This window comes from Salarias fasciatus (genome assembly GCF_902148845.1).
Source record: "Salarias fasciatus chromosome 7 unlocalized genomic scaffold, fSalaFa1.1 super_scaffold_4, whole genome shotgun sequence".
Taxonomy (NCBI): domain Eukaryota; kingdom Metazoa; phylum Chordata; class Actinopteri; order Blenniiformes; family Blenniidae; genus Salarias; species Salarias fasciatus.
Genome location: NW_021941229.1, coordinates 5019199 through 5047116, shown reverse-complemented (window position 1 = coordinate 5047116; position 27918 = coordinate 5019199). Strand labels below are relative to the sequence as shown.

Sequence of the window (27918 nt, the reverse complement as noted above, 5' to 3'; positions counted from 1 at the left end):
TCTTTGATATAACATAGACTTTTTTTCTTTCATCTAATATTTTTTTATAACTTTTTTTTTTCTCAAGCAAGATGCATACACATTAATGGGGGGGTTAGCGGGGTGTGTGTGTGTGTGGGGGCGGGGCAGAGGTCAGGAGGAGAGAGAGACGTGACTGGAGGGGGTTTTTAGCTTGTCACTTCCTCGTCTGGTTTGTTCATGGCCTTGAGCTGCTCCAGCAGGCTGGTGGGAGTGAAGATGTGGGTCGATCCTGAATGCACGCACAGAGAAAACACACACACACACAGACAGCGTGTTAGATCTGCACTGTGTGAGACACACAGGTTTTTAAAAATGTGTTTTCAGCTCTTGCTATGGATGCGACTGCAGATGAGGACGGCCTGACGAGTAATGTGAGGTGGATGTGGAGACAACCCAGATGGGATCAGAATCGGTTAGTCAGCAGGTTAAAATGGATCACGAGTCAATAACTGAGAGCTTTTTTTTTTTTTTTTTTTACTGGACTGAGGTAGGAATTTCATGCTCAGATCATTTCCTATGTGAATCATCCGGACATCGGGGGAAGTTAGAGCCGAGTTTACAGATTGATGTTTTAGCTCCTGTAAATTCTCTCAGCTCGCTGTCAGATCATCAGAAGTCGAAACATCTTGGATTATTTCACTTTAGATTTTGACCCGTTGTCAATAATACCGCTCACGTACCCAAAAGCTACTGTTCAGTTCTCAGCTGGAGGCTGTTTTAGTTTAGCCGTCGTACAGCTTCCTCACTCGATAACCTCAGTCTTGGCTTTGCTTTCTCTTTGACTGGTTTACACGACAATATTTCAAATGGAAACACTGAAAATGGCGAAGTTTAAATGTTGGTTGAGTTTCTTTCAAACAATTCTTGCTAATCTAATGTATTCCTGTCCTTCCACCTCGTTCAAAGTATTTCTTGAGTTCTTTGTTCAGTTAAATTCGAGACTTCAATTGTTTTTAGAATTTTTATTTTATTGGTTTTGGTTGAGTTTTCTACGCACACAATTTGCTGATAAACCAGAGATCTGTTTTTGGTCAGCTCCAAATGACCAAACAGCTTGATCCAAACCATGGATTATAAACTAGGTTTACCTGAAGTTAACATATGCAAGTAAGTTTTCTTATTCTGAAGACCTGAAGTGGACTGACTAGACAGAATATCTTTTGAAATGTATCTTCTTTCTCCTTTATAATCGTCCTGAAGATCAGCGATATGTAACCTTTATTATCTTATTCTTGTGTATTTTCAAAATTGCAGGTTGCAAATGTTGATCTACAGATTTGATTAGTTTAAGGTACAAACTATACAGTTGATTCATTTAATGCACGGAACATGTTCAGTTTTTTGGCCTCACTGTCTTCATAACTCATAGTAATTTAAAGTTTCTTACATCTGATAACATTCTGAGTGACAGAATAAAAAATAGGATTTTCTACAGGTTTTAGCAGATTGTTTAAATTCACAATAACGTAACTTCAGTAGCTAAAGATATATGAATGTGTAAAAGGATCATCAAAGAGTCTGAAAAACAAAAGTTTTCTTCTTTTTTCCTTTAAATTGTTGCTCAGTAGCTGTTGGGTACATTTGCATGAAGAAGACGATCTGGCTGGAGGGTTCTGTTGAATTCTGGCAGACTGACGAGACTTTAATTGAAGCCGTAGTTTAGATTTCACTTCCACCGCTTGGTGTTTTAATCTGGACGAACCCATGCACCCTGTCGACTCCTGCATCTGGCTGACAGCCTTTCATTCCACAGACATCCAGTCGGGACTGCGCGTTCAGTCACATGCATCTGGCGTCATGGAAACACCGATCAGAGATGGTGGCACCACACAGCTGGTATGACCTGGAAGCAGTTAGGTGGGGGTGGCGGGAAAACCCGCCAAACACCGAAGCTGTACACACACAGCACAGCCATTCAGGGTGTGTGAGTCTGACGGGCATGCAAGCCTAGGAGGTACTACAGGAAAAACAAAAGAAGACAGAGGCGAGTCTCTACGGTGGTGAAACGCCAAACCGGGGTCTGTCGGTTCTCGTGTCGGTGTGAGTGGGAATGTAAAGCTTGTTAATCCTGGTGTGATGAGGAGGAGGATGAACTCTCGAGGCAGCTGAAGACACATTTCAGACATGGTAAACACTTGAAAGGCGGCGGACCGGAGTGAAGCAAACGCTCTGCCTCCTTTACGTCGCCACCTTACCCTGTTCGCCGACGACACCGCCGTGTTCGCTCCGGACCGTAAAGGAGGCAAAGAGCGGTTTGGTTCACTCCTCCGCACCTGTTCAACAGATCTCTACAGCATCGGACCTACAGAGGCTGGTTGGTTTCTGTTGCAAAGCTGCGTGTTTCTTCCAGTTTGGCTTGTTTGCTTTCGCCCACGATTCAGACCCGATCGTATGAGGAGGAAGGAGCCGGAGGCGACAACAGGAGAGAAAGAGGCGAGCCCATGGCGGGTCGGGGTGTCAAGGTGCTGAACGGTCAGTAGGGTGGAGGGTCTAGAGGGGTTAGTGGAGTTTTTTTGGAGAGGGACTGGCCTGGCCTGCTTTCTCTGCTGCTCCCCAAACACACAGCTTCGTGGGCTGCTGGAGCCCCAGAAACACAACGCGACGTCGGTCTCCTAAAGCACAAAACTACCCGATACATGACCAGGTTGGAGCAAAAACAAAGGCTTGTTTCAGTTAGTGATGGCCATTTTGCTCGGGAGGTGTTGAGCGCAGCAGTATGCGGGGAGGAGGCGGTCATACTGCTGCCGGTGAGAAAACCGCCGAGGAAACCACAGAGTTCGGCTCGTAAACGATATCGCTTTAGCAGATTAGTCAGGAATGAGATGGATGCCTGGGAGGGGGGGGGTCGCTTTACGTCACAGAAAGAGATTTGTTTTAAAAACATATCCTGTTATTATAGTCGTGTGTGTCTGAAAGACTTTTCAGACGGCTGATGAAAGCTAACTGCATTAAGGATGACATTTTCTCCAGTTTAGACGGTAAGTAAAAGAAAAAAAGAGTCTTTGGTAAATTTCTGAGGCACTTGGGTTTTTCAGTGGATTATAGCAGGAATGAAGCCTTAAATCTAAACTGAAACAAATTACTCAATTATACAATCATAGACTCACTGTGTTCATACATTTAGTTCAGAAATACGATTCTTAACCAAACTTGGCTTCACAAAGTCATCAGTTCATATTCTGTGTGAATAAAGACCCTGGTATAGATAACAAATATCATGCTTTAGCCAATGTTAACGTTTTATGTCTGTCAGTTGTTTTTCCAATTAAAAGATAAATGTTGTGTTGAATTAGATTTCTTTGGTGAGCAAATGAGTAATAGAAATGTCACAGGATTTATTGTAATTAGGCCTGAAAGGATGTGCTTTACTTGCAAAACACCAGCGATTGTGGTGCAAACCAATTATTTCATAAATTCCTACTTATACACAGATATTTGCCACACATTCTATTGCAGGGGTGTCAGACTCATTTTAGTCCAGGAACTACATCCAGTCCTGGGTTTTATCTAGAAATCTACTTAAAATTGGTACATCCAAGTTTGAAATCAATCCTTTCATTAACTTTACTACTACTTAAATGTTGTCAATAAACTGCTTTTTCAAAGGTTTTTCAAAGTTCATGAGGATGAATTTCACCTCACTGAACTTGTTTCAATTTCCTGACCAAACCTCAGGTTGAATATCATATTCATTATTTATTGTTTTCCTCATTAACAGATATTAGACATTAAAAAGCACAACTCTTCTCCTGATAGACGTTTCTAATATTTATATATAATCTGCAACAGCTGTGACTGATCTTATTTTACCTTATCAAACCATCAATCTCTCTACATTTTAAATGAGAAGTGTGTCAGGATCTGGAGTAAAGGGTGGAATCAGGAAGAAAGGGAGGATTAGTGTTTGTTTGAGGCGCAAGGCATCTTGGGTTTTTGGTTAGGTTGCTAAAGCATATCAGGTGGACCAATGCTACATTCTCAGACTGAGTCGGCACAGAGGAGGCGGTGATACAGAGGGCAGAGCTCTGCTGAATTTGTTCTTCTTCTTCTGTTGCTTCCTGCCGCGGCTCCTGCCCTCTGTGTCAGCAGCCCGGCAGCGCCGCCGCGGTGACGCTGCGTTCACGACCGGCGCCCTCTGCAGACGAGTCGTGAGCCATGTGAGCATGTGATGGTGGGCTGAGTGGAAAAAGTCAAAGGACCGGGAGGCCGAAAGCAAAGAATAATATTTAAAACACACAAAAAAAAAAAAAAAAAAGCTCGGGAAAAGAAAAAAAGAAACAAACAAAAAAGTATAAAATGTTTCTTTAAAATCCAACATTAACTCAAGGATCTGTCCTGAAAGAAACAAATCAAGGAGGCTGAGTTTTCAAAGAGCTGATCAGGAAGAAAAATAACCGACAGCAAAGAACGGATAAATAAGGATGTGTTGGAGGGGGGGGGGGGGTAGATTAAATCAGGAGTGAGTCTTACAATCTGGCTCAAAAGGGCCTTTTGGGTGGAGGCAAAACGGGGCGATTTAATCCACCCAGCGGGGATGATGGGAGGAGGCAGCAGGGATGGGGTCACGACCTCCTCAGGCATGGCCGCGGATCGGCACGGCGACAGGTGAAGCTTCGGGGGGAGGGGGGGCGGGGTTTCTTCTAATGTATCTTCTCATAGATTTACTGCTTGAATTATTGACCGTGGCAGGAGAACGACCTGCGGTTTGGATGTTTTCGGCTCTGAGGGCGGCCGGATGGAGCGGGCCATGCAGTGAGGAGAAGGTCGGGCTGTCCATCCCTGAAGGACACGGGGGGGGAGGGGGAGGAGGAGGAGGGTGGCGGAGTCACATAGAAACAGTACTGCGTGTTCAGAGAAGAAGAAGGAGGAGTGAGGAGGAAGCCCTTGTGCTGTGGAGGTTCAGAAAGGGCTTCTTTGTGCGGCTGCCTTTACTTTTTTCTGTGTGATTTCTCTCTCCCTCCCTCCCAATCTGCCTCTGCCTCACTCGGCTGAGGGGTCTGCGTCCTCAAAGGACACCCTAGTGGACTCTCGGAAGTCGGGGTGCTGGAGGTCCGATAAGAATTTGGTGGGGGTGAGCATGTGGGTGGAACCTGCGGAGGAACAGAAGTGGCTTCACCACTCGTCTCACAGCACATGCCACGCCCCCCACCTTCCCCCACTCGCTCCAAGAGAACAAAGGAAGAGGGTCAACACACACACACGCACACGCACACACACACACACACACACACACACACACACACACACGCTCGCCATGTTGCACAAACAGGGGAAAAGAAAAAGAGACGTGGACGCACAGATACAGAAAAAGACATGGCGTGGCTGCAATTTAAAGACAAGAGTTGTTTTTAAAGACAACAGCTGAAGCAGAGCACAACAGAAACTAACAGACACTTTTCCAGAGATAAGACAGACTGGCCGGCAAAGCTTTGACACGTCCGATCGACAGCACAGAGGGACAGAACACACAATAGGTAGGTTGGAACAGCTCGCTGTGAGCACACCTTCAAAATAAAAGGTTCACCTGCTGGTTGGACTGACGTCCTTCTGAATTACAACAAACTGGATGTATGTTGAAAGTTCTTGATTTGCAAGTTTTCACAGGGGAAAAGTTAAATGTCACTTAAAGAATGAAACTGCAGGCTTCACTGAGTTTCGTCACTCACTCAGGAAAAATGTGGGTAATTTGCATTCGAACCATTTCAACCTTTGGTAAAAATTGTTCTTATTTTTCTCTTTAAATACAAGCTAGACTCACTAAGCTACTGTGGCACAAAGTGGTATTATAAAGCTGGAATATACAGAATTCAGCACGTCAACATGTGCAGTCGTTGCGGTATCAATTCTCCATCCTGTGGTATGAAGTGGAAATGCCAGACTCCACAGAATGGAGCAAGCGCCTTAACTTTAATACATATATAAGCAATCAAGGTGTGCAAAGATCTTGAAGTTGTTGTTTACAAGCTGTCTGTTTGCAATTGGTAACTGAAAATGCCACTGCTAGAATATTTCCCAAACACAATAAGTTAACCAGAAAACTCTGGCTTCTCTATTTGTGTAATACCACTTGGTGCCACAAGGTGGCAGTGAGTCCTTCTACAGAAGAAGAAGCTACAGGTAGTCAATCAACAGAAGAGAAGCCAGCTGATTGTTTTTTTTCTGTTATGTCAGCCATTTTCTCCTGTAATTCCAGCTTTTGCCACAAGGTGGTACAAAGAGTCACTTTAGAGTGTCATCTGCTAAAAGAGTGAAGAAGACACAACACTGCAGGACTGAACAGTAAACAAAACTATAGCTGCTCAAAGGTAAAACCATCGAGTTAAAGAGACTCACCGTCACCACCTAGTGGATGGAAGAAGTATTACATACAATTTTATCAATTTTAAGCCGTGTCCTGATTCAGAAGCTTCAGAAAACCGGGAGGCTGGAATGAATTTGCAGCTCCAGCCTCCAGAAGTCTTCCTCACATCTTCCTGACGACGTGGCGCCTGAAGCAGGACGCCGGCTTCACGCCTCTTCTCGGACGTTTCCACTCAGAGACTCGCCCACGCCGCGTCCCGGCGGCCTCGGTCGGCGTGTATCTGAGTGGAAACGCCGGTTTCAGCCTCCCCGGCGAGTCCCCGCCCCCCCCGGGTCTCTACTCACCGATGACGGCCTCCCACTTCCCGTTGGCCTGCGTCACTTCGTAGGCGCAGCGCATCTCGCTGAACGACACGCCGCCGATGATGAAGACCATGACGCGGGGGCCGGTGCGGTACTCCCCGGGGGTCTTGTTCTTGTGCCAGTGGCCGTACCGAGCACTGTCCGGGGAGAGCGCACGGGGGGAGCGCACGGGGGGAGCGCACGGTCACGCCACTGGTTTAAGGCTTGAATTTAAAGTTACCGTGCCAATGAATGGGCTGCGTTACCTGACTGCAGTGGTGCTGAACGAGGCCGAGGAGCGGGTGGAGATGTAGGGGTAGTGCTTGGTGTCCAGCTTATCGTCGATGGCATCCTGCAGGAGGAGAAAACACACAGCAAGGCCTTTGTGAGCATTACACACACACACACATACAGAGAACACACATTAAACAGACTTCAATGGCAGCTTCATCTCTTAGCAACCCGGTGGACGTCCGTGAGAGAATCAGCTCCACACAAACACCGGGCTAAATATAGTCCTGGAAAAGCTGACGGGGAAGCCTGGGGGGGCGGAGCCTCACCGTCTCTGGGAAAACCAGGTTTGCCTGAAAACGCCGCAGGTTAAACTGGGTAAAATGTTCAACTTCAGAAATGGGATTAGTGGAAGATCATTTAGGTGAAGAAGTTTGATCCCATCATACTGAAGGGATCCAAACTGAAAGAAACAATTCAACAAAAATGTGTCCAGCTAAAATGAGCATTCTATAAAGAATTGTGAGGTCTTTGCTTCTCTCCCTCTGTCCTGTAAAGGCTTCCTGTCATGGTCAGGCGTCCTGAACGCACCTCGATGATGTCCTTGACCAGCGGTGTCCAGCGGGACAGCTGGTAGGTCTGCTCGCTCACGCGCTCCTTCCTGTCCAGCTTCTTCCCTCTGCGCAGGGTGGACTGCTCGAGAGGACAGGAGGAGACGTTCAGCTCTGACACGAAAAACAAACGCTCCGTGGACAATGAAGATATGTGTTCAAATCCAGAGACTGGATCAAGATCTAGTCTGGCTGGTTTATAGATCTGAGCTGGTTTCTTCACCATCGCTGAGTGTTTCTTATGCTAGTCACACAAACAGGAGGTTGTGATCGTGACAGTGATGGAGAGCTCAGAAGAAGAGGAGGAAGAGGAGGAGGAGGAGGAGGAGGAGGAGGAGGAGGAGGAGGAGGAGGAGGACGAAGGCTCACGTCTGTGACGATGGGGACACCCAGGTGAGCCATGTTGGTGATAATCTCACTGTCCTCAGGAGGAATCTGAGCGTGCTGGATCAGCTTGTTCAGGTTCTCCTCCGTGATGCCTGCACACACACACACACACACACACACACACACACACACACACACACACACACTTATTCTACTTTTCCAAACTCATAATACATCAACTATATTTTTTTTTCTAAATTTTAATTTACAATATTATGGTCTCTAGTAAAAAAAAATTGAAATAATCTGATTTAGTCAAATATTTTCAGAATGTAAAGTAGAGAATTTACAGATTTTCATGATTTATACACCAAGAATATTAAGAACCAAACAAAAAAGGCTCAAATGGTTCCTGTTCAGCTGTAATAACTGTACAAATCATGGAAATGGAAACTGAGAAACTATCCTTCCCATTGCGAGTTAACATTAAAACGAAAACATGTTTAATAATCTGGCATATTTACTGTGGAAAAATGTCTTTTTGTCACTTCATTTAAAGTGAATACAGTATATTTAAAGTTTTCTATATTTGAACTCAGCATCACGTGAAACATCAATTTCTGTTTTGGTGATCAGATTCAATCTGACGAGATTCAAACAGATTCAAATAATAAACATCACGGAAACTGATTTTCAGAGCTTATTTAAGCTACATCATATCTTTTATTATAATTTCGCTCTCATGTACTTTAAATACTTGTTGATACTCGACAGTCTCCACATCTGAACAAAGAAATCAGTGATCAGGAGACGCAACAGCAGAGCAGAAATGAGCTAAAGGTAGCATCAGGAATATTATATCATTCATTATTTTTAAAGACAATCTATTCTGGAATGGTGCTGTGTTGTACGCTGATGTACTGAAATGAGAGAGATAACCAGCGAGCCCAGCACGTTCAGAGATAAAAGAAAATACTAATGTAATCAGAAAAAAGTCATATTGATGAATAAGTCTGGAGCTCTGGATCAATGTCTCTAAAATAATCCGCAGTGAGGATGAGAGAACAGCAGGCCGGAGGAGTTCTGCGGACGCCGGTCCTCCTCTTACCGTTCTTGAGGAAGATGTAGAGCAGGATGATGCGGATCTTGTCGTACGTGCTCACGTTGGCGTCCAGCAGGATGGGCACGATGGCCCTCATGGGGTCTTTGATCTTCTCGCCCTCGGCGTCGGTGCCCATGGCCAGATCCTGCGGCAGAAACCAGGTTTCATGAAGGCAGACCACAAACCAAAGCTGTCACTGATCGACTCAGTCCTGCTCTCTTTGAATAAGTCTCTCAATTAAACAGATTTCTCTGTAAATAACATTATATTTCAGACCTACATTTGTTTGTTTAGTGGCTTGTCGACTGGTTCCCCCCTCAACACACACACACACACACACACACCCATCCTCACCTGCTCCACACGGCACAGCTTGTCCACCGTCCCCTGGTAATGCTTCATGCAGTCCTCAGCCAGCTGCAGGTGAGTGGAGTACTGAAACAGAACACACACAGCAGGTCAGAGTGGGAACACACACACACGTATGCACACAAACACACACACACACACACACACACACACACACACACACACACACACACACACACACACACACACACCTTGCTGAGCTCCTTCTGGTACTGAGGCATCTTCTTCAGCATCTGGGACAGGTCCCTCATCGTGGTCTGTGGAAATAATGTTTTTGCATTTTTATTCAATATCCAAAAACAGGAAACACATTTCCATCGATCAGAACTGTTGCCACTACTTTCCAGGTGTTTTTTGACAAATACTAAACATTTGTTGCCTTTAATTGATTGAATTGGTTAAAAATAACATTTTATTTTTGTTAAAAATAAATAAAAGCAAATCTTAACAAACTAGCTGGCAATTCTGATATTACTTTAATATAATGTTTCAAGTAGAATTTACAATGAACAACACTTAAATATAGTCAATATTATTTAAACAAATAGACATGATTTTAATACATAAATCAATAATTATTATTAAACAGTGAGTATTTTGTAAAAGAAATTCTTATTAACATAATTTAAGAATATTTTATAGATAAAAAATGAGTGTTAAGAATTATGAATTGAATCATGTAATCCAACTGTCATCAAAAAAGGAATGTGTCAGTTGTTGTTTCTCAGTTTACACAGTAACACAACACACAACATGCGTTGTGTGAATCTAGAAAGCGTTTCCCGCCCTGCCTCCGCTCACCTTCTCTCCGGTGTTCATCCTCTTGCTGGCGGAGAAGTCCTTCAGCTGGCGCGTCACCTCCCTGGCGGACAGACCCAGAGGCGGACGTGAGGACGGACAGACGGCCGAGCGGCCCGGCGGATCAGAGACGTGCGGCAGACGGAGCGGTACTCACTGGGACACCTCGGCTATGTGTTTGTGTCTCAGGCTCACCCACAGGTCATCGTCCTCATGCAGCAGCACCTCCTTCTCACGGGAGTCTCCGATGCCGCTGGTCTCGTACCTGGAAAACAGTTTTGAGTTTTATTTTGAAAGACGCGTCACTTTCGTCATTTTTTTTTTTTTTTTTTTTTTTTCTTAATTCATGGTTGCTTTGAGACTGAAATGACAGCAGCTCATTAAAGATGGCCGCCCGGTTCCTACTTGTAGACGTCGTTCTCGATGGGCAGCAGGTCGTAGCCCATGGCCTGGAAGGTCAGCTCGTGCAGGACGGGGGACACGGGGTCAAACGCCCGGTCCAGGATGATCAGCTGGGAGCGAGCCTTGTCGGGACCCTGCAGGGCGTCAGGAGGACACACGGTCAGATTATAACCCCCCCCCCGGCATCAGGAGGACGTCCGGACACCACCGCTCACCTCTCCCATGGTGGGGTCGTCGGCCTTGTAGGCGTCCAGTTTGTCCTGAACCAGCTGGGCCAGGGTGGCGTTGTCCTTATACTCTCTGGAAGCACAGAGATCGTTATAGGAAAACAGGAAGAAACTGGAACACCGGTAGCGAACACCCCCGTCACGGCGGCTCACCCTCGGTATCTGACGGCGGGATACTCCTTCAGGGTGGCGCACAGCGTGGCCAGCTGCTCCGCCAGCCGCTCCATCACCGGGTTCTTCAGCTGGGTCTTGTGGGGGCTGTAGAAACTGTGGAAGGCGTCTGGATTGTCCAAAGAGTACACCTGCACACACACACACACACACACACACACACACACACACACACACACACACAGATGTCAGGTTTTGGCAGAAAATATCTGCAGAACTCTCTCAGATGAAGCTGTTTTTCAGTAGAAAATACAGAAAGCTGAAAACCCTCCAGAGGTTCATGTAAAGGGCTGAAACTGAATCTTGGTTTCAAAGTGAGAACACTGCAGAGTTTTATTAGTTTGGGGAATTTCAGCCCACAGTGTTTTAATGCTGCTCTGGTATCTCAATTACTTCTCTGATATTGGTGTCAATGTCTGAAATAAAAGAGTCTTTAATTCATTAAATTAATGTCAACTGTTCAATATTTTTCAGAAAAAGCTGATAGGAGATGCTTTTAAGATTTCATTGTTGGTAAATATCGGATATCAGCCATAAAAAGTGCACTATGAATATTGGTATTAGTCAAATTTTTCATTTCCTGTTCATAATGTGATTGTTTGTGATGTAATGTGATGGTTTCTACTGAACTGTGATGATTTGTAATGTTTTGAAATGTAATGCAGTCTGAAGTCTCGGTCTGTTCACTGCAAACAAGGGAAGCCCAAATACAAGATATCAACACTAAATGAATCTAAAAACCAGTGAAATGATCTGTCCATGCAGCAAGTACATTTTACTTTAAAAGTGATCTTGATATAAGAATTTTAAATAAAGAAATGAGTCTCTCTATCTTAAATTCATCCTAAATCAAGTGAGATGAGACATTTTGACTGAAAACAAGACGAATGAACTCGGTGAGATTTTGAATTTTAGTAGTTTCTGCGGTGTTTGAAGCATTGAGTGAATTCTCTCTCTCTTTTCACTCATTCATCTGATCACTGACATGTCGCTTCATCCTTTGACTTCCCCTCCTGCCCTCCTCCTCCCTGCTTCCTCCTCCTGTTTCCTTATTTCACCCTCTCTCTCTCCCATCCTCCTCCATTCACTCCCCTCTCCTCCTCTGTCCTTGGCTCTTTGCCCCCCCCCCCCCCTCCATCTGTGGTTGATCACATGACCACTGCTCAGTGCTGCAGAGGGGTCTCTGCATCCATCCCCGTTGCTATTGGCCACGGTCTGGTGTGTGTGTGTGTGTGTGTGTGTGTGTGTGTGTGTGTGTGTGTGTGTGTGTGTGTGTGTGTGTGTGTGTGTGTGAGTGTGGGCGGGGCTATGAGACAGCGTTTGGCCCCGGAGCAGAAAACCACTGACTCTGAATTAATCATGGTAGACAGGAGGGAAGCAATGCATTGTGGGCCGAAGCAGCATCTCTAGACAGGAGGGATGGACAGAGGTGAAGATGTGGGGGATGGAGGGAGGGTTGGGAAGATGGAGGGTGGGGGAATTTGGGAGAAAAAAATGGTTTGAGCTGGAGAAAGACTAAATAAAAATTGAAAAAAAAAAAGGGAAAACTGAAAGAGCGGAGCGGCGAGCAGACTGAGAGCGACGTGCAGAAGCAGGGATGGAGGAATGGCGGCGAGAGAAACACAAAGCGAGGGGACGGAGGGTGAGGGAGAGGGTGGGGCTGGGGTGGCAGGTGTTCCAGATGTTTCTGGAACGATCCGGCTGTAAACAGAGCGGCCGGTGACTCAGCAGAACGCCGCCGCCGAGCCGCCACACGGCAACGAGTCTGTCCTCCTCCGTCCCGCCGCCAACAACCAATAACCTGACTGTTACTATTCCTGTCTGCGTCCATCGATCCCTCCTCCTCGCCTCACAGCTTCAGCAGAAACCAGAGCTCAGCAGCTCCGGTTCCAGAGAAAATACTGAGATTGTTCTAACGCTTCTCTCCGCTGTAGCTGCAGCGTCTCAATACAGACGGTCTGGTGGCCAGATCACACTGGGAACCGCTTCTCTACATCAAACAACGGCGAAGCCTCGTCACACAAAAGAGGAAGACTTCACGAGTGTTTTTCTCAAAACTCCCATTTCACCTTGAACAGGAAGTCTTTGCCAAGTCGTCAACCGAATGAACGAATATCGGCTTTAGAGCTCTTCCTCAGAGTGACACAGCTGCTGTTAGAAGTAACCCGTTCATTTTAAAGTGTGTATTCAGATCCTCTGTGCTGTTCAGGTTTGAGAGTCCTTACAGGCTTTAACGTTGTTTCTGAAGCACAGAGGCGGTTCACTCTCTCTGCCTGTTCAGATTGAGTTACACCGTCGCTGTGAACGTAAAGAAAAATAACGTTTCTGTTCAGTTGGAGCAAAGCGGCTGCATCAGACGCATCAATCCTGTTTTCTGACTTGCAGTGTTGAGTTTTAAAACGCTAATTTCCGAGGAAACGGCATCGAGCAAAGGTAGAGGTTTCAGTAGAAGCAGCGGGAAAGTTCCTGCTGTTAGATATAAACTGAAGCTCTTGTTTCTACGTCTCTATTAGATTGTTTAAAAAGAGCATGAAAATGTTCACCTGAGACTCGTAGGGCAAGAAGGCGATGTTGATCTCCGTCAGAGTCTTTGTGGCTTTGGAAGCGCGGCTTTTCACCAGCTCGTTGAAGAGAGGATCCGGGCAGGCTGGGAAGGACACAAGCAACAGGTACTGAGCAATCTTTATAGGAACTAACAGGTGGAATACACACTTCATCTTATAACTGTGTCTCCATACAACTTCTTTTCCCAGCTTCTGTTTCATTTCTACAACCTTTCGGTTGTATCTCTTCATATTTCATCTTCTTTTTTTAGCTTTTCAGAGCAAAGCTTGCGTTTAGCCATAGAGAGGTCAAATTCAACAATTAAAATGTTTATAAATAAAACTATGACTGCAGGTCATGTCAATTGTTATTCTGATTAAAAACTTGAATATTTCAGTGTTTATTACTTTAGACTGAGGTATTCGAAGACCTTCAGGATGGCAGCAGATCCAGAAAACGCCTCATGAGCCTTTTTTTCTGTGATTACAAGCAAGGCTACTTCATGAAAAATAGAAAATTATTCTCGTTAATATCTGATGCTCTCAGGTGAGGTGAAGGAGGATAAAAACTCTTTAATCTCCAAAAACATGAACAGAACGCCAAATCTTCAACATCTCAGGCAGAATGTAGATGACCAATTACACACGAGGCTGTAGAATCCCAATCCCAGAGCAGTTTTAGGTGCTCGAACAAAGATCCACAAACATCCAGTCAAAGACGGAGCAGAAATGAAGCTAAAACCACAGTGAAACAAAGAAAAGTGAGCGTCAGTGTGTCAGTCTACTCACAGTCAGTGAAGAAGACGTGGGCCGCCTTGTATTTGGCTGAATGAGGGTCTTTAAAGTCTGCGATGAGGGTGTGGACAGACTGCAGGGAGAACCGGCTCAGTTCAGGGTTTTCAGGTCACAAACTCAGAGTATTTCCATTAAAACCGAGTAAAAGATAACAGATGACAGCAAAAAATAAACCAGCTACATCATGTCAGTTCCATCCTGTATTTCACTAAACCATGATCAATATGTGTCTGGTAAAAATGTGGAAGTGAAACCGTTCGATATTGATCCCGTCTCTGCTTTACCTTCTCTGTGGGTGTAATCAGGTAAATGGCCTCCAGGCTGGGCAGAGGCTCTCGCCGCTTGTTGATGTCTTCCACAACTGGAAAAGTTTAAAACAAAAACAACAAGTGAAGGTGGAGTTTCCCAGTCAGACGGACAGAAACCTGCAGGAGGGGAAGAAGCAGCTCACTGGTGATTCCCTCCGTCATGATGTCCGTCATCTTACAGCAGGAGGACAACATCCTCATGCTCAGCTGGTCCACGATCAGCGCCTGACCACACACACACACGCACACACACACTCTTCATCAGTCCCATTAGGCTCGCGTCGGCCCGCCGTCATTAATGACTCCTGATCCTGTGACTGAACTCTCAGTTTCAGTCACGTTCAGGCTCAGGAGCGACTGAAATGAGGTGAACTCACCTTCCACTCGCCCTTCTTCTTCACCTTCTTGATCACGTCATTCATAATCTCTGTGGAAGAAAAGACATTGCAAACTTTTACACTGATGAATTTACTCAGACTGTGATCCAGGTGAAACAGCACTTTTCACAAAGAAAATCCAAACTGAACCCACTCATGATCCAGCTCTGTTATGAGCAAATACACTTTCATTGTTTTGAAAAATGCAGGAAAAAAAACACACAAGAGGGTTGTCAGATCTGTGTGTATGACTGTGACAAGCGACCACTGGCTATCCTCTTTCTGTAAGGGTCAAGGGTCGTGCTCAGGGATTGACAGTGGCACCACTATCCTGAGAATGCATCCAGTATAAATCCTGCGTGTTTCCTTCCAGAACGACCAGACGCTCATCCTGAACCATCGCCTGCGTGAGGACGACCTCCGGAGCTCGATACCTTTACCTCCACATCGTGCTGAACGGCCCGAAACAAGGTCACTGACCTCAGACCAGCAGAGAGAAACCTGCAGGATGAGACACCCAAACACAGCGGAGCGATTTGGCTTCTAAATAATCCCATCAGCGCCGTGATTGGCCCGATCGCCTCGCCCTCCAGCTGCTTATCCGTAACAACACGAACGCGTTTGGGGCGATTTGCTGGAAAAGCGCTGGTGGAAATAAAAGGCTCAACGCTGCAGCCGCACTGACACTGACGGATTACCACAGATTAAGAGATTACACACACACACACACACACACACACACACACACACACACACACACACACACACACACACACACACACACTCCACACAGATCAGGGATGTTTGCACTTCTTCACATAATAAATAACACATTTTACCCATTGAGATTATTTTTTTACTTCATCTTGAACTTTTCTCTCAGTAATATAAACAACACCATGAACTTTAGAGAAACTTCAGAAACAATAAATATTGACAATATTACTTATAAAAACATATTTTATATTATCAAATGCAATAACATAATAACTCAAAGTTAGTGAGCTGCACTGATCGATATTTAATATTTACGTCCTACGTCCGGTCACTTCAGAAGCTTTATCTGTTTTCATTATACTTTTGAAATAGCAATCACTTTTACAGCTTTACAGATGAAATAACTGAAAGAGATAAAAACCTGAGTTAAATTAAGCTCACTGCTGAGATCAAACACACTAAAAACCATCATATATGCTAATATATATTGAGAAAGAAACAAGACAGGAAGATAAAGTTGCACTTCTGAGTCACAAGAGTGAAAACGACATGAAGAGGTCTGCTGGTCTGTTGCAGGTTAAATTCAGATTAAAGTCTTTCCACTTGTTAATCCCACAAATTTTATGTGATTATAATGTATTTTACTCAAAGAGGAACAAAACGGGATAAACAAAGCAGCTGAATTACAGTGTGGCTAAAAGCTAAAGGCTAAAAATGATCCATCGGCGTTGCTGTTCCAGGACGCTGCAGATGGATTCATGTTCGCTCACACTCACACGTTCACAATCTGTCCTCAGCCAGTCGATCAAACTTCAACGTTTTAAGTTTATAATATTTTTTGAGGTTCAGCTAACAGACTGCAATCGCTGCAGAGGTGAGAACATAAAATCAAATTACGTCTGTGAAGCTCAAAGGTGGAAATTTTGAAGTTACTGAACTGTGACGAAGTTCGTCCCAACATTTACTGACTTTGTTTAACGGCTGCAGCAATAATCCTGTTTTCAGCGTCAACACTGACTCCGTTATAAAGATTAGTTTGGCTGTTTGACAGGACTGAGGAAAACTTCAGGTTCTGCTCTGCAGCAGCATCAGTAGGACTGACAGACCGAACAGAGGAAAAGGTGAAGCGGGAATAAAATAAAAGGACAAAAAGACGAAACAGCAAAATGAAAACTGTCCCTGAAAACATACAGCACGAGTCCAGAAAGGCAGAAAGACCCCAGACGGCCTCTTCTGCGAGTCAGATGACCCTGCTCTGACCTCCTGAGGGACACATGATCTGGGAAAAGCAGGAAATGTTCTCACTGAACGGCGGAGAGGCTCCGGGATTCGCTTCACTGCTGCTAATCCAGCAAGTCGGCAAAAACACAACAAAAAATTCAGCTATTTTATTGAAACCCAGGATCATCTTCGACTACGTACAAAATAAAACAGGTTTAACTTTAATTCCTAAAAATCAGCTTTATGTTCCATCCCGGAGGGACCTTTGACCCCAGGATGTCCGCCGCTCCTTTCTCTTTTCCTCTGCTGCAGCTGAAGTTTCCTCCTCTTCTGTTCTCCTCTCAGATAAAAGTCAGTGAACTGATCGTTTCTGAGGGTTTCCATGGCTTTGAGAATCTGCCCCTCACTACATTTCATTAAAAAATAAAGCCACGACTTTCCTGTGGCTAGTCGAGCTGCTCAGTGACGGAAAAAACAGTGGTATAATTCATAGATATGGAAAAATATAAATATATTTACAGAATGGGTTCTGCTGAACTACCAGAATCTGCTGGGTAGTTTTACTGTTTCTGTTCACACAATGACTGAAGTGAAAACTCACTGTTTCAGAGAAGTTTCACATTTATACGGCAACATTTTAAAAATGGTGTCAATTTCAATGGAAATGACAAAAATACTGAAAACGACACAGTTTAATGTCAGGCCAGGAGTTCTTGTTGTTTGTTTTTGAAATGAAACCTCTCAACCAAAGAACTTTTTACTGCTGCCGTGGTGCACATGAGCTTTTTCAGAGAATGGGGTTTTCACAAAGACGGAGCATTGTCAAAAGGACTAAGTGGACGCATTACCACTTCTATTGTTCAATCAATCTGGAGTCAAAAACTTGACATGAACTCCTAAAATGAGAACAGTTTTACTTTATTTAGTCCCATGAAGAATTCTCTTTTGCTTCTTTTGTAATCTGCACAGCCACTAGAGGGCACTGTGTTCTGATTGCACTGCATCTACTGGAAATATAGAGGGTTTTCTCGACACGTCATCGAGTCGCCATCTTGGAGGTACTCCGTATCACAGCGAAGCACGAGTCCTATGGAAGATCCAGAGCGTTATCAAGAAAAATGGTAAATTATTGCCGTGTCATTGGTTGTGCCAATAGGTCAGACCGAGAAAAACATTTGGAATTATACAGACGTCGCCCTGCGACAGACTGGCGACCTGTCCAGGGTGACCCCGCCTTCGCCCACAGCAGCTGGGATCGGCTCCAGCCACCCGCGACCCCGATAAGCGGTAGAAAATGAATGAATGAATAGAATTCCAAAAATTATAAAAACCCTGGGAGAGGAATGCCAAAAACTGTCAGAGGAACGGAGCCTCTTGTGGTTAGCAAAGCATAACCAAGATCAACGAGGGAAAAATCTGGACAACATCCGAATTTGTTCGGCACATTTCTTGTCAGGTAAGTGAAACAGAGCGCAACAGTTTAAGCTCATCAATGACTTCATATGTTACTTTGATCATTCATAAATGTTTAGCTTCTACAGAAACTTGAATTTTTCTGTCCCTAGCCTTAAGAGATGTATTGCTCCTGAAAAAAACAGTTTGTGCTCGATTTTTAAAGTATTTTATGTAAAAAAAAAAAAAAACACATATTTCAGCTATCACACTATTTGTAGCCATCAGCTTGGTAATATTTGCGTTTTAATCAATTATTTAGAACCCCAACCCCTACGAAAGTGCTGGTCCCCAGTGAGGGTCCAGGAGGTGGGAGCCAACTCCTACGGATCTTCACCACCAATAAACCGTAGCTTCTCGAAATATCGGGCTTTCTCTTTTAACCCAAGGCCTTCCCGATATTCCTTTGCTTCTTCAGTCCGTTTTGACGAGCTTTCTACATGGCTGAACGCACTCAAATTGTTCCATAACACACAATCGCGACTACTGTCAGTATGATTGTTTACACTGAGTATCTCCAATATGGCGGCGCAGCGAGGGTACCGCCCAAGTCGTGACGTCGGTGAAAACCCTCTATACTGTATGTACGGAAACGAAAAACTCACAGGAGATATTCATGTGTCCTGCTTAACTAAGTGTCAGTATCCCTGCTAATCATTTGACACTGAAAGTCCAGAGATGTGGCTTCAGTGAAAAACTTCTTTCACATCACACTGTTGTGTTTGGAGCTTTTAATCCGAGCAGCAGTTCAGGAAACAAGTTCTCCGGAAGTTTTTAAAGAGAAAATCTACATATTGGCTAAAACACTTCGTGAAACGAGGTAAACGCGAAAACGTTTTGCAGCCACAGGAAGGTTTCTGAGCCGTCCTCCAGGAGGACGTTTCCTCTCCGGCCTTCTGAACGAGGCGGAACAAAACACAGCAGCTCAGACAGAAGGGAAGGGACCTGAACAAACACCGAGCGGCAGCTGTGTCAACCAAACAGGCACGGTGGCTGGCACACACACACACACACACACACACACACACACACACACACACACACACACACACACACACCGCACAGGCCTTTCCGCAGCCACTTCAACAGGATACAACATCCTCATAGTGGGACTTGGAGTCTGGGGCTACAGGAGTGGAAAACCTGTAGATAAATGATAATGAAAGCATTTATTTTGAAATTCTTTTCAAATACAGGTGTTCTTCCCTCCTGGATGCTGTTGAATCCCCACTACAGGTTTCTGAATAAAGTCAGTGAGAGACATCATTAATAACGTTGATCGGTGCTTGAGGGGACTTTTCATTAGTAAAGATGAGTATTGATTATTGACACACAAAACAGGAAGTTGTTGCACAAGTCCTTTAACGCTGATCACTCTAAAGACTCTATAGACTCATGCTGGGTTTGATTAAGAGCGATCGACTGAATATTGATCCCAGTGTATGGTACGAAGTATGAAGTCAGTGACTTTCCCAGTTTGTTCGAAGGGCACAAATGATCCTTGGTATGAAAATCAAGCATTAGAGACCATCTATCTGTTTGCTCGACTCTTCTGTCCTACACACAGAGCTGTTCACAGACAGCTACAAGCTACAAGCTAAATGTTTTATGCTGAAAGCTGAAGAGACAGTCCTTAACTCTATAGAGTGACTGAACTGCAGATCACTGTCACACCGAACCATCATCACAGAAGTCTTATTCCTGAAACCTCAGACTAATGATAAATTAATTTTTGTTTTCATTTCTGTACTTTCTCTCATTCTACATCTTAATCTGTTTCTTATATATTTGTTGTTTTTCCATCTAGGATTTTGTGATATTTTGTTAAGAACTGTGGGTATGATATATATTTACTGAAATGTTTTCCTATATTGTTTAATTGCTTAAAAAAGGTAATAACACTTTTCTACAGAAAGCAGAAGAACTCGATATGCAGAACAGTTTCAGAAAAATAAATTGCGCTGCATTAACTTCAGTCAGACAGTGATCCGTGACGTGCCGCCCCCCCCCCCCACCGCCCCCCATCAGGTGAGGAGCTGGGCTGTTTGTTCTCCGGCTGATGTAACCTCGGCTTTCTCCCTGCGCCGCCCGCCCGCCGGTCCTCCCCCTTCAGGGACCTTCACCTATGAGTACATGACCCATTTTTTTCTTCCTCTGGATCTCCACTTCACAGCAGCGTCACTCCCGAGAGGATCTGACACTCCTGAGCTTAAAGAGACAGGCGCACACATCACACACACTCCTCTGCTCCACCATGAAAGACGCCGTCTCCCTGTCCTCCATGACTCACTGACATGATGAACTCGAGGCACGAGATAAGAGGTTTTGAAATACACTGATCCAAATCTGAACAATTAGCACCAAAAAATTAGTGCAATCGCAGCTTAAAGTCAATTTTATTGATGCAAAATGTGCATAAAACATTGATAAACTGGTGAATTTTGCAGCCTTTTGCATGCATGTTTTTATATTTTCCTTGGTGGTTTGTTCAGACCGGATTGGAGCCTCTTGTGGGTCAATTTTGGTTCAGGGGCCTCATGTTTGACACCCCTTCTTTAATAGATTTCTGATATTAAAGACACTCAGTGCCTGGTAAATATTTCCAGGAACCAGGGATACGATCTTCTGTGCTCGTCTTAAACGGTGCGCAAATCTAAAATAATAACTTTAACTCCATGAATGTCGCGGAGGCTAACAGCAGCTAGCAGGCGGATGAGGCTGGTGTCAAACTACGAAGTACGACAGTAGAGTGGAATGGAAAAGAGTAAATGCGCAATGAGGAATAAAGACAGTAGAGCTGGATCGAGTTCGGGTTTGATAAATGGCTGCAGCGCGTCACGACTCCTGGAGGCATCGCTGGTGAAAATCAATAATCCCTTCAACTGCCAACAAGCAGTCAGATCGGCAAACAGCACAAGACTCAAACCGGGAACCACAAGTTTCCAGACGTCGCTTTGTGACAACGGAAAGCTGCTGCAGCAGCAACGAAAAGCCTCCATGACGCCTGAGTTCAGCTGAGGTCAGAGTTCAGAGTGTGTGAGAGACTTGGGAGCGTTTCACAGGAAGACGACACCTGAAAATATTGATTAGTCGCCTGCTTTAATAAAACAGGAAGAAGAAATAAGGCAGTTTTATGTCCTTCAGACAACTCTAGATTTTGGACAAACTGGGAGGAAAGCAGATCGAGAGTTTGATGTTATAGTTGGACTCCGGCGTCCATTGAAGCCAGAGGTCAGAGCTAAAGGTCAAAGGCTGCGGAGGCCGATAAGGACTGTGGCTCATGAAGCCAGGAATAGAAAACTTGAGCTCGTGACGACTCTTTTCCACGACCCGCTCTGATTCACTCTGCTGGAGTCTGACCGAGGAACCGTCTCCGTTCACCTCTGAATGACAGAACTTTATTAGTCCAACAGACTTAAGTTCTCTCAACGTTTGAAGCAGATGCTTTATTTACGGTCTTCTGGTCTCCGGGTGAAAACACTTCAGATCAGTGCCATGAGTCCTGAAACCTGGAGATGAGATTCCTTCGTACTGAGACTGATGCTTGGTCCAGATACTTCTATAGTTATATATCAAACCAGACTTTCCTGGAAACCTGAATTCACCCAACATAAAAAAAAAACAATGTTTGTGTATATGTACAGTATATGTTATCTGTTCTATTTTTAAATTCTATATTTTTTTCGAATTCAAACATTAAAACTTGGAATTGTAGATAGTAAAAATCATCATCATGTTGATAAAACATACCCGTATGCCAGAAAATAGGCACTGAAATGTTCAAAAACATTGTTTACTCTGATGGAAACGTTTAAAATTCACCAAACAGCGAGACATGACATTCACTGGACTTTTTCTGATATTTATTCTAACTCCAACATCCAAACATTTAACAGATTTTTTAAATTTCTATATGACTTTTGACTCAGTATGGATCCAACAGACAGATTGATGAGCTCCACTTTTAGCCTAAAATGTGCTTTTTAATTCAATTCAGTTTTATTTCTACAGCAGCGAATACAAAAGGGTCAAATCCAGGCACTTTTATAGAGACTGATTTTTTTACATCTCATGATTGTTTCGTATATTTGTTGAGCAGGTATTCATTTCTTGTGTCGTCGTCAACAATCAGACCGACCGACAGAATCAATGAATGGAAATAAAGCACAACGGATCACGATCAGACGATAATGTGCACGTTTCTTGGCTCCAGACAGTCGGTCTGTCACTCAGGAAGTGTTTGTGCCACACGTCCGGCGCTCTCAGTTCTCAGTTTAACTCAGCAAGTCCACCAAGTGGCTTCAGGATCATCAAACCACAGCACCGTCCCGAAACTCTCAGGATTACGATTTCAACAATATATCAACAGTAAGGTGAAACTGACATTAGTATAAAATAAAGGGATGGTTTTTTTTTCTTCATTTCTTTAAAGAGGCAAAGAGAGATGAGGATCTAACTGGGTCATTTAATGTGTTACATGAATGAAAATGAACATAACATGTCGCTTTATCTGCACCATTGAGCACAGGCTTCAGTCTGTCCTTTTTCTTCTTTTTTTTCCAAATAGAAACCATCCAGAGCAGAAAGTCACGGGGAAATAACTCACAGAATGACAGGGCACTAAAAACGGCGGACAGTAAATAGACGGCGATGAAAGCAGCAACGCCGCAGGCTGCAGAGACCTGGCTTCAGGGCCCGTCTGCAGCGCCGCATCCAGCCAAAAACAAACAGCATTCTGAAGATTAACACTCATTTTAAATTCAACAATCTGACCCGTACTCTGTTCTTCCATCAGATCTTTCTGCATTTCCTATTTTTCTGTTAAAGCACAGATTGGAGAGCATGATGGCGACACAGTTTCTTCTTCTGTAAGTAGGTATTTGTGTAGCGTTGGATATGTCAGTGCTGTATGTGTGTGTGCGTGTGTGTGTGTGTGTGTGTGTGTGTGTGTGTGTGAGTGTGTGAGGGGGGGGCGGTCACGTGATGCAGAGAGGAGTGGGAGGAAGAGGATGCCTGCCAGCTCTGACACAGCACTCTTCCTCCGTGAAAGAGAAAAGGGAATTCATTAAAACTACGAGCCTCCGTAACCCTGCGTTAGAGGGCTCCTCGTGCACTGTAACCACGGCGACAAGACATCTCAGCACGGACTTATTGGGAATTGAGTGTATGTGTGCCTATGTGTGTGTGTGTGTGTGTGTGTGTGTGTGTGTGTGTGTGTGTGTGTTTAACGGCGGCCCGCGGCTGCAGGCACTGCGTCAGAGACGCCGGGTCCAGACGAGGGCGTGCAACGCTCCGGTTCAGCGACGTTTCCAAGGTCATGTGTTTATGTGTGTGCGTGCGTGTGTGTGTGTGTGTGTATGTGTGCAGCCAAACACATGCTTTCATCCTTTCACATTCACAAAAAAATTAAAAAATTAAAAAAAAAACCCATGCAAACTGAGACACGCTCAGTTGCTTCTGGAAATTTCAACAGAGCAGCAAACCGAGTGTGTGCTGTAAATTTGGGGAGTGTGTTTATTTACTGTGGTCAATAGATCAGAATAGAAATACTTTATGAATCCCAGGAGGAGAATTCTCGATCTCCACGGTTCCACTCTGGTGTGGAGCAGGTCTGATGCGGGTCTACACTGGTCTCCTCAAGTCTGTACTGGTTTGATCTGGTCCACACTGGTCTGAACGATTCTGTGCCGGATTGTTGTTGGTTTAAGCCGGTCTGGGTGACTCCATGGTCTAAGCAGTTTTATGTTGGTTGCAGCCGCAGTTTTCCAGGTAGATACAAAACCTTCTGAAGTTAATTGGTGACATGAAATAGTTTGGGGGGAGTTTTTTCTGACCCATATAATCATTACATTCACAACACTCTCTCTCAAGCATACAGGTACAAAACCATACCACCGAAACAAAATGAAATCTGTGGCACACAGGAGAGTGTCCAGCACAGCGTCACCTCCTCAGAGGAAACGTCTGGCCTCGGTTCGGATTTAATAACTTCATATGTAGCTTTGCAAACTGGAAAACTGTTTCCACGCCCCATCGGCCGGAGACTGACGACGGCACGGCACAGCAATAAATTCCAAAAACTGCAGTTTCACAGCATCGCTGTCAGACAGGCGGAACACTGTGAGGAGAATATTGCTTTTACTATAATTGATAGAACACAGAGATGGATGGATAGACACACACTGCACGCTTCAGCCAGTCAGCAAAAAAAAAAACAAACAGCAACAAAGGCTAATCATTGATTCCAGTAACATTTAATGCTCGTGTGCTGAGTTAATGTTAGTTTAACTCCCATGACTGTGTGTAATACTGCATCTATTCAGTGTGTTCGGTCCAGGAGGAAGAAACTGCTCCCCTTCCTGTGATAAGAATAATAATTGAGGTGGAGAGGAGACCAGAGGTGGGATATTTGTTCCGAATCCTCTCCTGTTCTCGTCTCTCCTCCAGCTTCCGGACCGTCGCTCCACTCCTGCAGAGCCGTTCAGAGACCTGCCTGTCGATCCCTCGTCCTTCGCCCTTATTTCCCTCCTTCTGTTGCACTCTGGGATTGATGCTCGTACGCAGGCGATAAAGCTCAGCTCGCCGCCCATCCCCCTTCCTCTCCACCACCACCTTCTTCTTCTTCTCCTGCCGCTGCTGCAGAGAGAACCCATAACCAGCCCCCTCCCTCCCTCCCTCCCTCCCGCCTCCACCAATCCCATCCCGGCTTCACCTCCAGCCGAGCCGAGTGCAGGTGTCCTGCCGGCTGTTTACACCGTTTCTGGAACAGTCGACGGCGAGCGCGGGCCTACAGGCCGTCGCTCTTACAAAGTGGGTTATGTAATTTTCCAGGATTAAATAATTAAAGCACGCGAGGGGTAATTGGCATGTGGAGCTGTTGTTGTGTAACGGAGTAGGTGTGCAGATGATATCATTTCTACTAAGTGTCGGCTTTGGGAAGCAGTGAAAATGTGGAAACACACTGTGAACGGCTCAATTTACACATCGGATCTGGCTTCACTTTCAGTTTGAGGAAACTCCTTCAATCCTGAAAAATACAAACACCTGAAAACTTCCTGTTATATTATTTACAAATATTAATCAATGAGTCTTACATTCAGTCAATTTCAACATTTACAGAAAAAATATCAGCTTTTTTTTTATTTAAATCTGAAGAAAATATCTTTTGTCGCAGAATAAGATCACGGTTTTAAACACTATGAGGTCCAACTCCATTAGAAGGCAGAAATAGTCCAGTATTTGTGGGATAATATCTTCATGGCGTGTTACACTTTCATTTATGCATGAGTGCATTGAATATGAGGGTTAGCACAGAAGAAAGAAAACGTATAATCAGTACATTTTGTGAGTTTCAATAGCTCCACACTTGTTTATTAAATAATATCATAGTTCATATGTATTTAATAAATATTATGCCATGTCATCATGTTATCTTAGCTTTTTATTGCATTCATATTAGATATAATAAATTGTAACCATAATGTCTCTTTGTATTATCATATATGTCTTTAATAATGTAGAACCTTATAATGAAATTTGGGCACATTTTAGATTATCTATTCTTCATTTTCATAGCAAATTTATTCTGTACTGGATTTCTGTGAAGCAGCTTTGTTTCTTAAAATAAGTTTTTCAATTAATACTCATTTGTAAGATGGGGCTTTTGCTTGTGTGTGTTTTTCTGCAAACAATCTAGATTTTTTGGAGAATCTGTGCCAAATATGGTCTCAGGCCATTTAGAAGACTGTTGAGCCTTATCAGCACTAAGAGAGGCCATGCAGTCCACCTGCTACAACCAGAGCCATGTGGATTTATGTTTGAGAAACATGAAACCAAATCAATACTGAAGAACAGAGATGAAGCAGAAGAGGCGCGTCCTGCAGCAGGAGAACGGCCCGAAAGAAAAAAATCAGAGCAGAAAAGATGAGCAGAATGAGGCTCAGACACCTGACTGCACATTTAGACCAGCTCTCTGTGCGCCCCGCGTCCCGCGCGCCGCACAGGCCGCCCGATGCACCCGGTTGACCCTGCTGAGGAGGATGGAGCTGCGCCTCCATGTTCGGGCCCGCATCAGCCCCGCACCGCCTCCCATCCACACTGCTGGAGGCTCCTGCTGCGGATACGTGATCCCCAGTGACAGACGAGGCGCTGGACGGCGGAGTCCAGCGCGTCGTCCTCATGATGCGGGATTACGCGGGGCTGGGTCTGGCAGTGCCGCACCGCACCGCACCGCACCGCGGCCAAAGGGCGCGATGAGGAGACAAGGACGCGCTGACACGGTTGTAATGCGGAATTTTCAGTATTTGTCAGAACAAGTTTTGCGACTTGCCCACAGTCCGCCATTAACGCGGGAAGGAGCGGGCGGCCGCTCCGCTCTGCTGGAGGAAGGCGGTTTTACGCAGCTCCATCAGAGGGGTGAGGCACTGCTCCGGCGAGAGGATCCCACGGATGGAGGCTGCTCATCTCCACGAATCTGATCACACGCAGCATTTCCCTTCATGTTTGCCATGATTAGCTCGTGAGCGGCAGTGAAGGCTGTCCTGAACCTTTACAGCACGTATTCCGCGGATGATGCAGCGAATATTTCTCTGGAATAAAACGCTGATTGCAGCTCTGAAAAAGGGCGTGAATAGACTGCATTTGACTCCAGGCTTCCTGCCCGCGGAAGAAGAAAGCCTGCGTTTTGAAGCAGGAGGCTAATCATTGCCTGTTAAAAGCCATTTTCAGGTCTCGGCCTCTTATTGCGCATCCGCGCCGCAGGAGCGCAGAGCGGCAGCGCGAGCAGCCTCGCTGCGCGGCTCCGCTTCCCAGCGCAAAACAATGGAGCTGTCACAGCAGCGCCTTCATCACCACCACCACCACAACCATCATCATCACCCAGATGCACGAGCGGCCATCCGCATCCTGCATTACACCAAAAAAAATACAAAAAAACAAAAAACGCACTCTCTCCATCACAGGAGCGCAGCATGCAGGAGCGCGCATGCAGCCAGACCCCGGGGATTAAAATGCCAAAAAAAAAAAAAATCTTACTTTCGCCGACCACCGCCTTTAATCCGATAGGTGCCATGATGCTGCTGAGTGTTGGACCGAGTGATCGCCCTCTGCTTCCTCCCTCTCTCTCTCTCTCCCTCCTCTCTGATCATCTCACGCGCTGCGGACGGAGGAGCCTCCAGTTGGAAACGTCACCGCGTATCCTTCCGCATCGGCCCCGTTGGAGGGCTTCCAGCGGCTCTGCTTCCCTCAGCCCACCGCATCCAGGCTCTCGTTAAGTTCCTAATTAACCCACATAATATTCAGAGTGACCGCGACCTCGCCACAGGTGCTTTATTATTTATTACAGGCATCACTGAAACTGACTGCAGTGAAAATGTGTTTCTTTAGAGAGTACTGAAGTAACGAGTCCAATTATGATTTATTAGAATAGATTTGAATAATAAATGATAGAGTAGAATATTTTTATTTTTGTTTTAACAAGTACAACAGAATTTGAAAGTGTCATTCGATCTGCGCATCATATAAATTCCACTAAAAGCAAACTAATATCTACTAAAACCGCTATAACATTTACAAATCTACAAAAATCAGTATCAGATTCAATAAA

The 27918-nt window shown here is 44.8% G+C and overlaps 1 protein-coding gene across 3 annotated transcripts; it reads right to left on the bottom strand.

The window, feature by feature from the left end:
• Positions 1-19: 19 nt before the first annotated feature.
• Positions 20-27485, bottom strand: stxbp1a (syntaxin binding protein 1a). Of its 3 annotated transcripts, none has more exons than XM_030084713.1 (20): positions 27348-27485; positions 14925-14974; positions 14691-14772; positions 14524-14600; positions 14234-14312; positions 13442-13548; positions 10884-11029; positions 10719-10803; positions 10507-10637; positions 10259-10366; positions 10105-10165; positions 9495-9560; positions 9289-9369; positions 8941-9079; positions 7875-7984; positions 7486-7587; positions 6930-7015; positions 6667-6821; positions 4954-5111; positions 20-250 (listed from the first exon to the last, which is right to left on the bottom strand). In XM_030084713.1, exons 1-19 carry the CDS (start codon positions 27382-27384, stop codon positions 5002-5004), a joined length of 1812 nt encoding a protein of 603 aa, XP_029940573.1. In that variant the 5' UTR covers positions 27385-27485; the 3' UTR covers positions 20-250; positions 4954-5001. The 3 variants fall into 3 exon arrangements, with proteins under 3 accessions (XP_029940573.1, XP_029940572.1, XP_029940574.1); XM_030084712.1 differs by having other exon boundaries at positions 10884-11032; positions 13445-13548; XM_030084714.1 differs by lacking the exon at positions 4954-5111 and having other exon boundaries at positions 10884-11032; positions 13445-13548.
• Positions 27486-27918: the final 433 nt, after the last annotated feature.

What these genes read in the sequence shown, in the direction of transcription:
- stxbp1a (XM_030084713.1), bottom strand. Translation starts at nt 27,384, where the DNA reads ATGGCACCTATCGGATTAAAGGCGGTGGTCGGCGAAA. An exon ending in CATGACGGAGGGAATCACCA is followed by an intron (nt 14,601 to 14,690) that starts GTGAGCTGCTTC and finishes AAACTTTTCCAG; the next exon opens with TTGTGGAAGACATCAACAAG. An exon ending in GAAGTGGGAGGCCGTCATCG is followed by an intron (nt 5,112 to 6,666) that starts GTGAGTAGAGAC and finishes GTTCCTCCGCAG; the next exon opens with GTTCCACCCACATGCTCACC.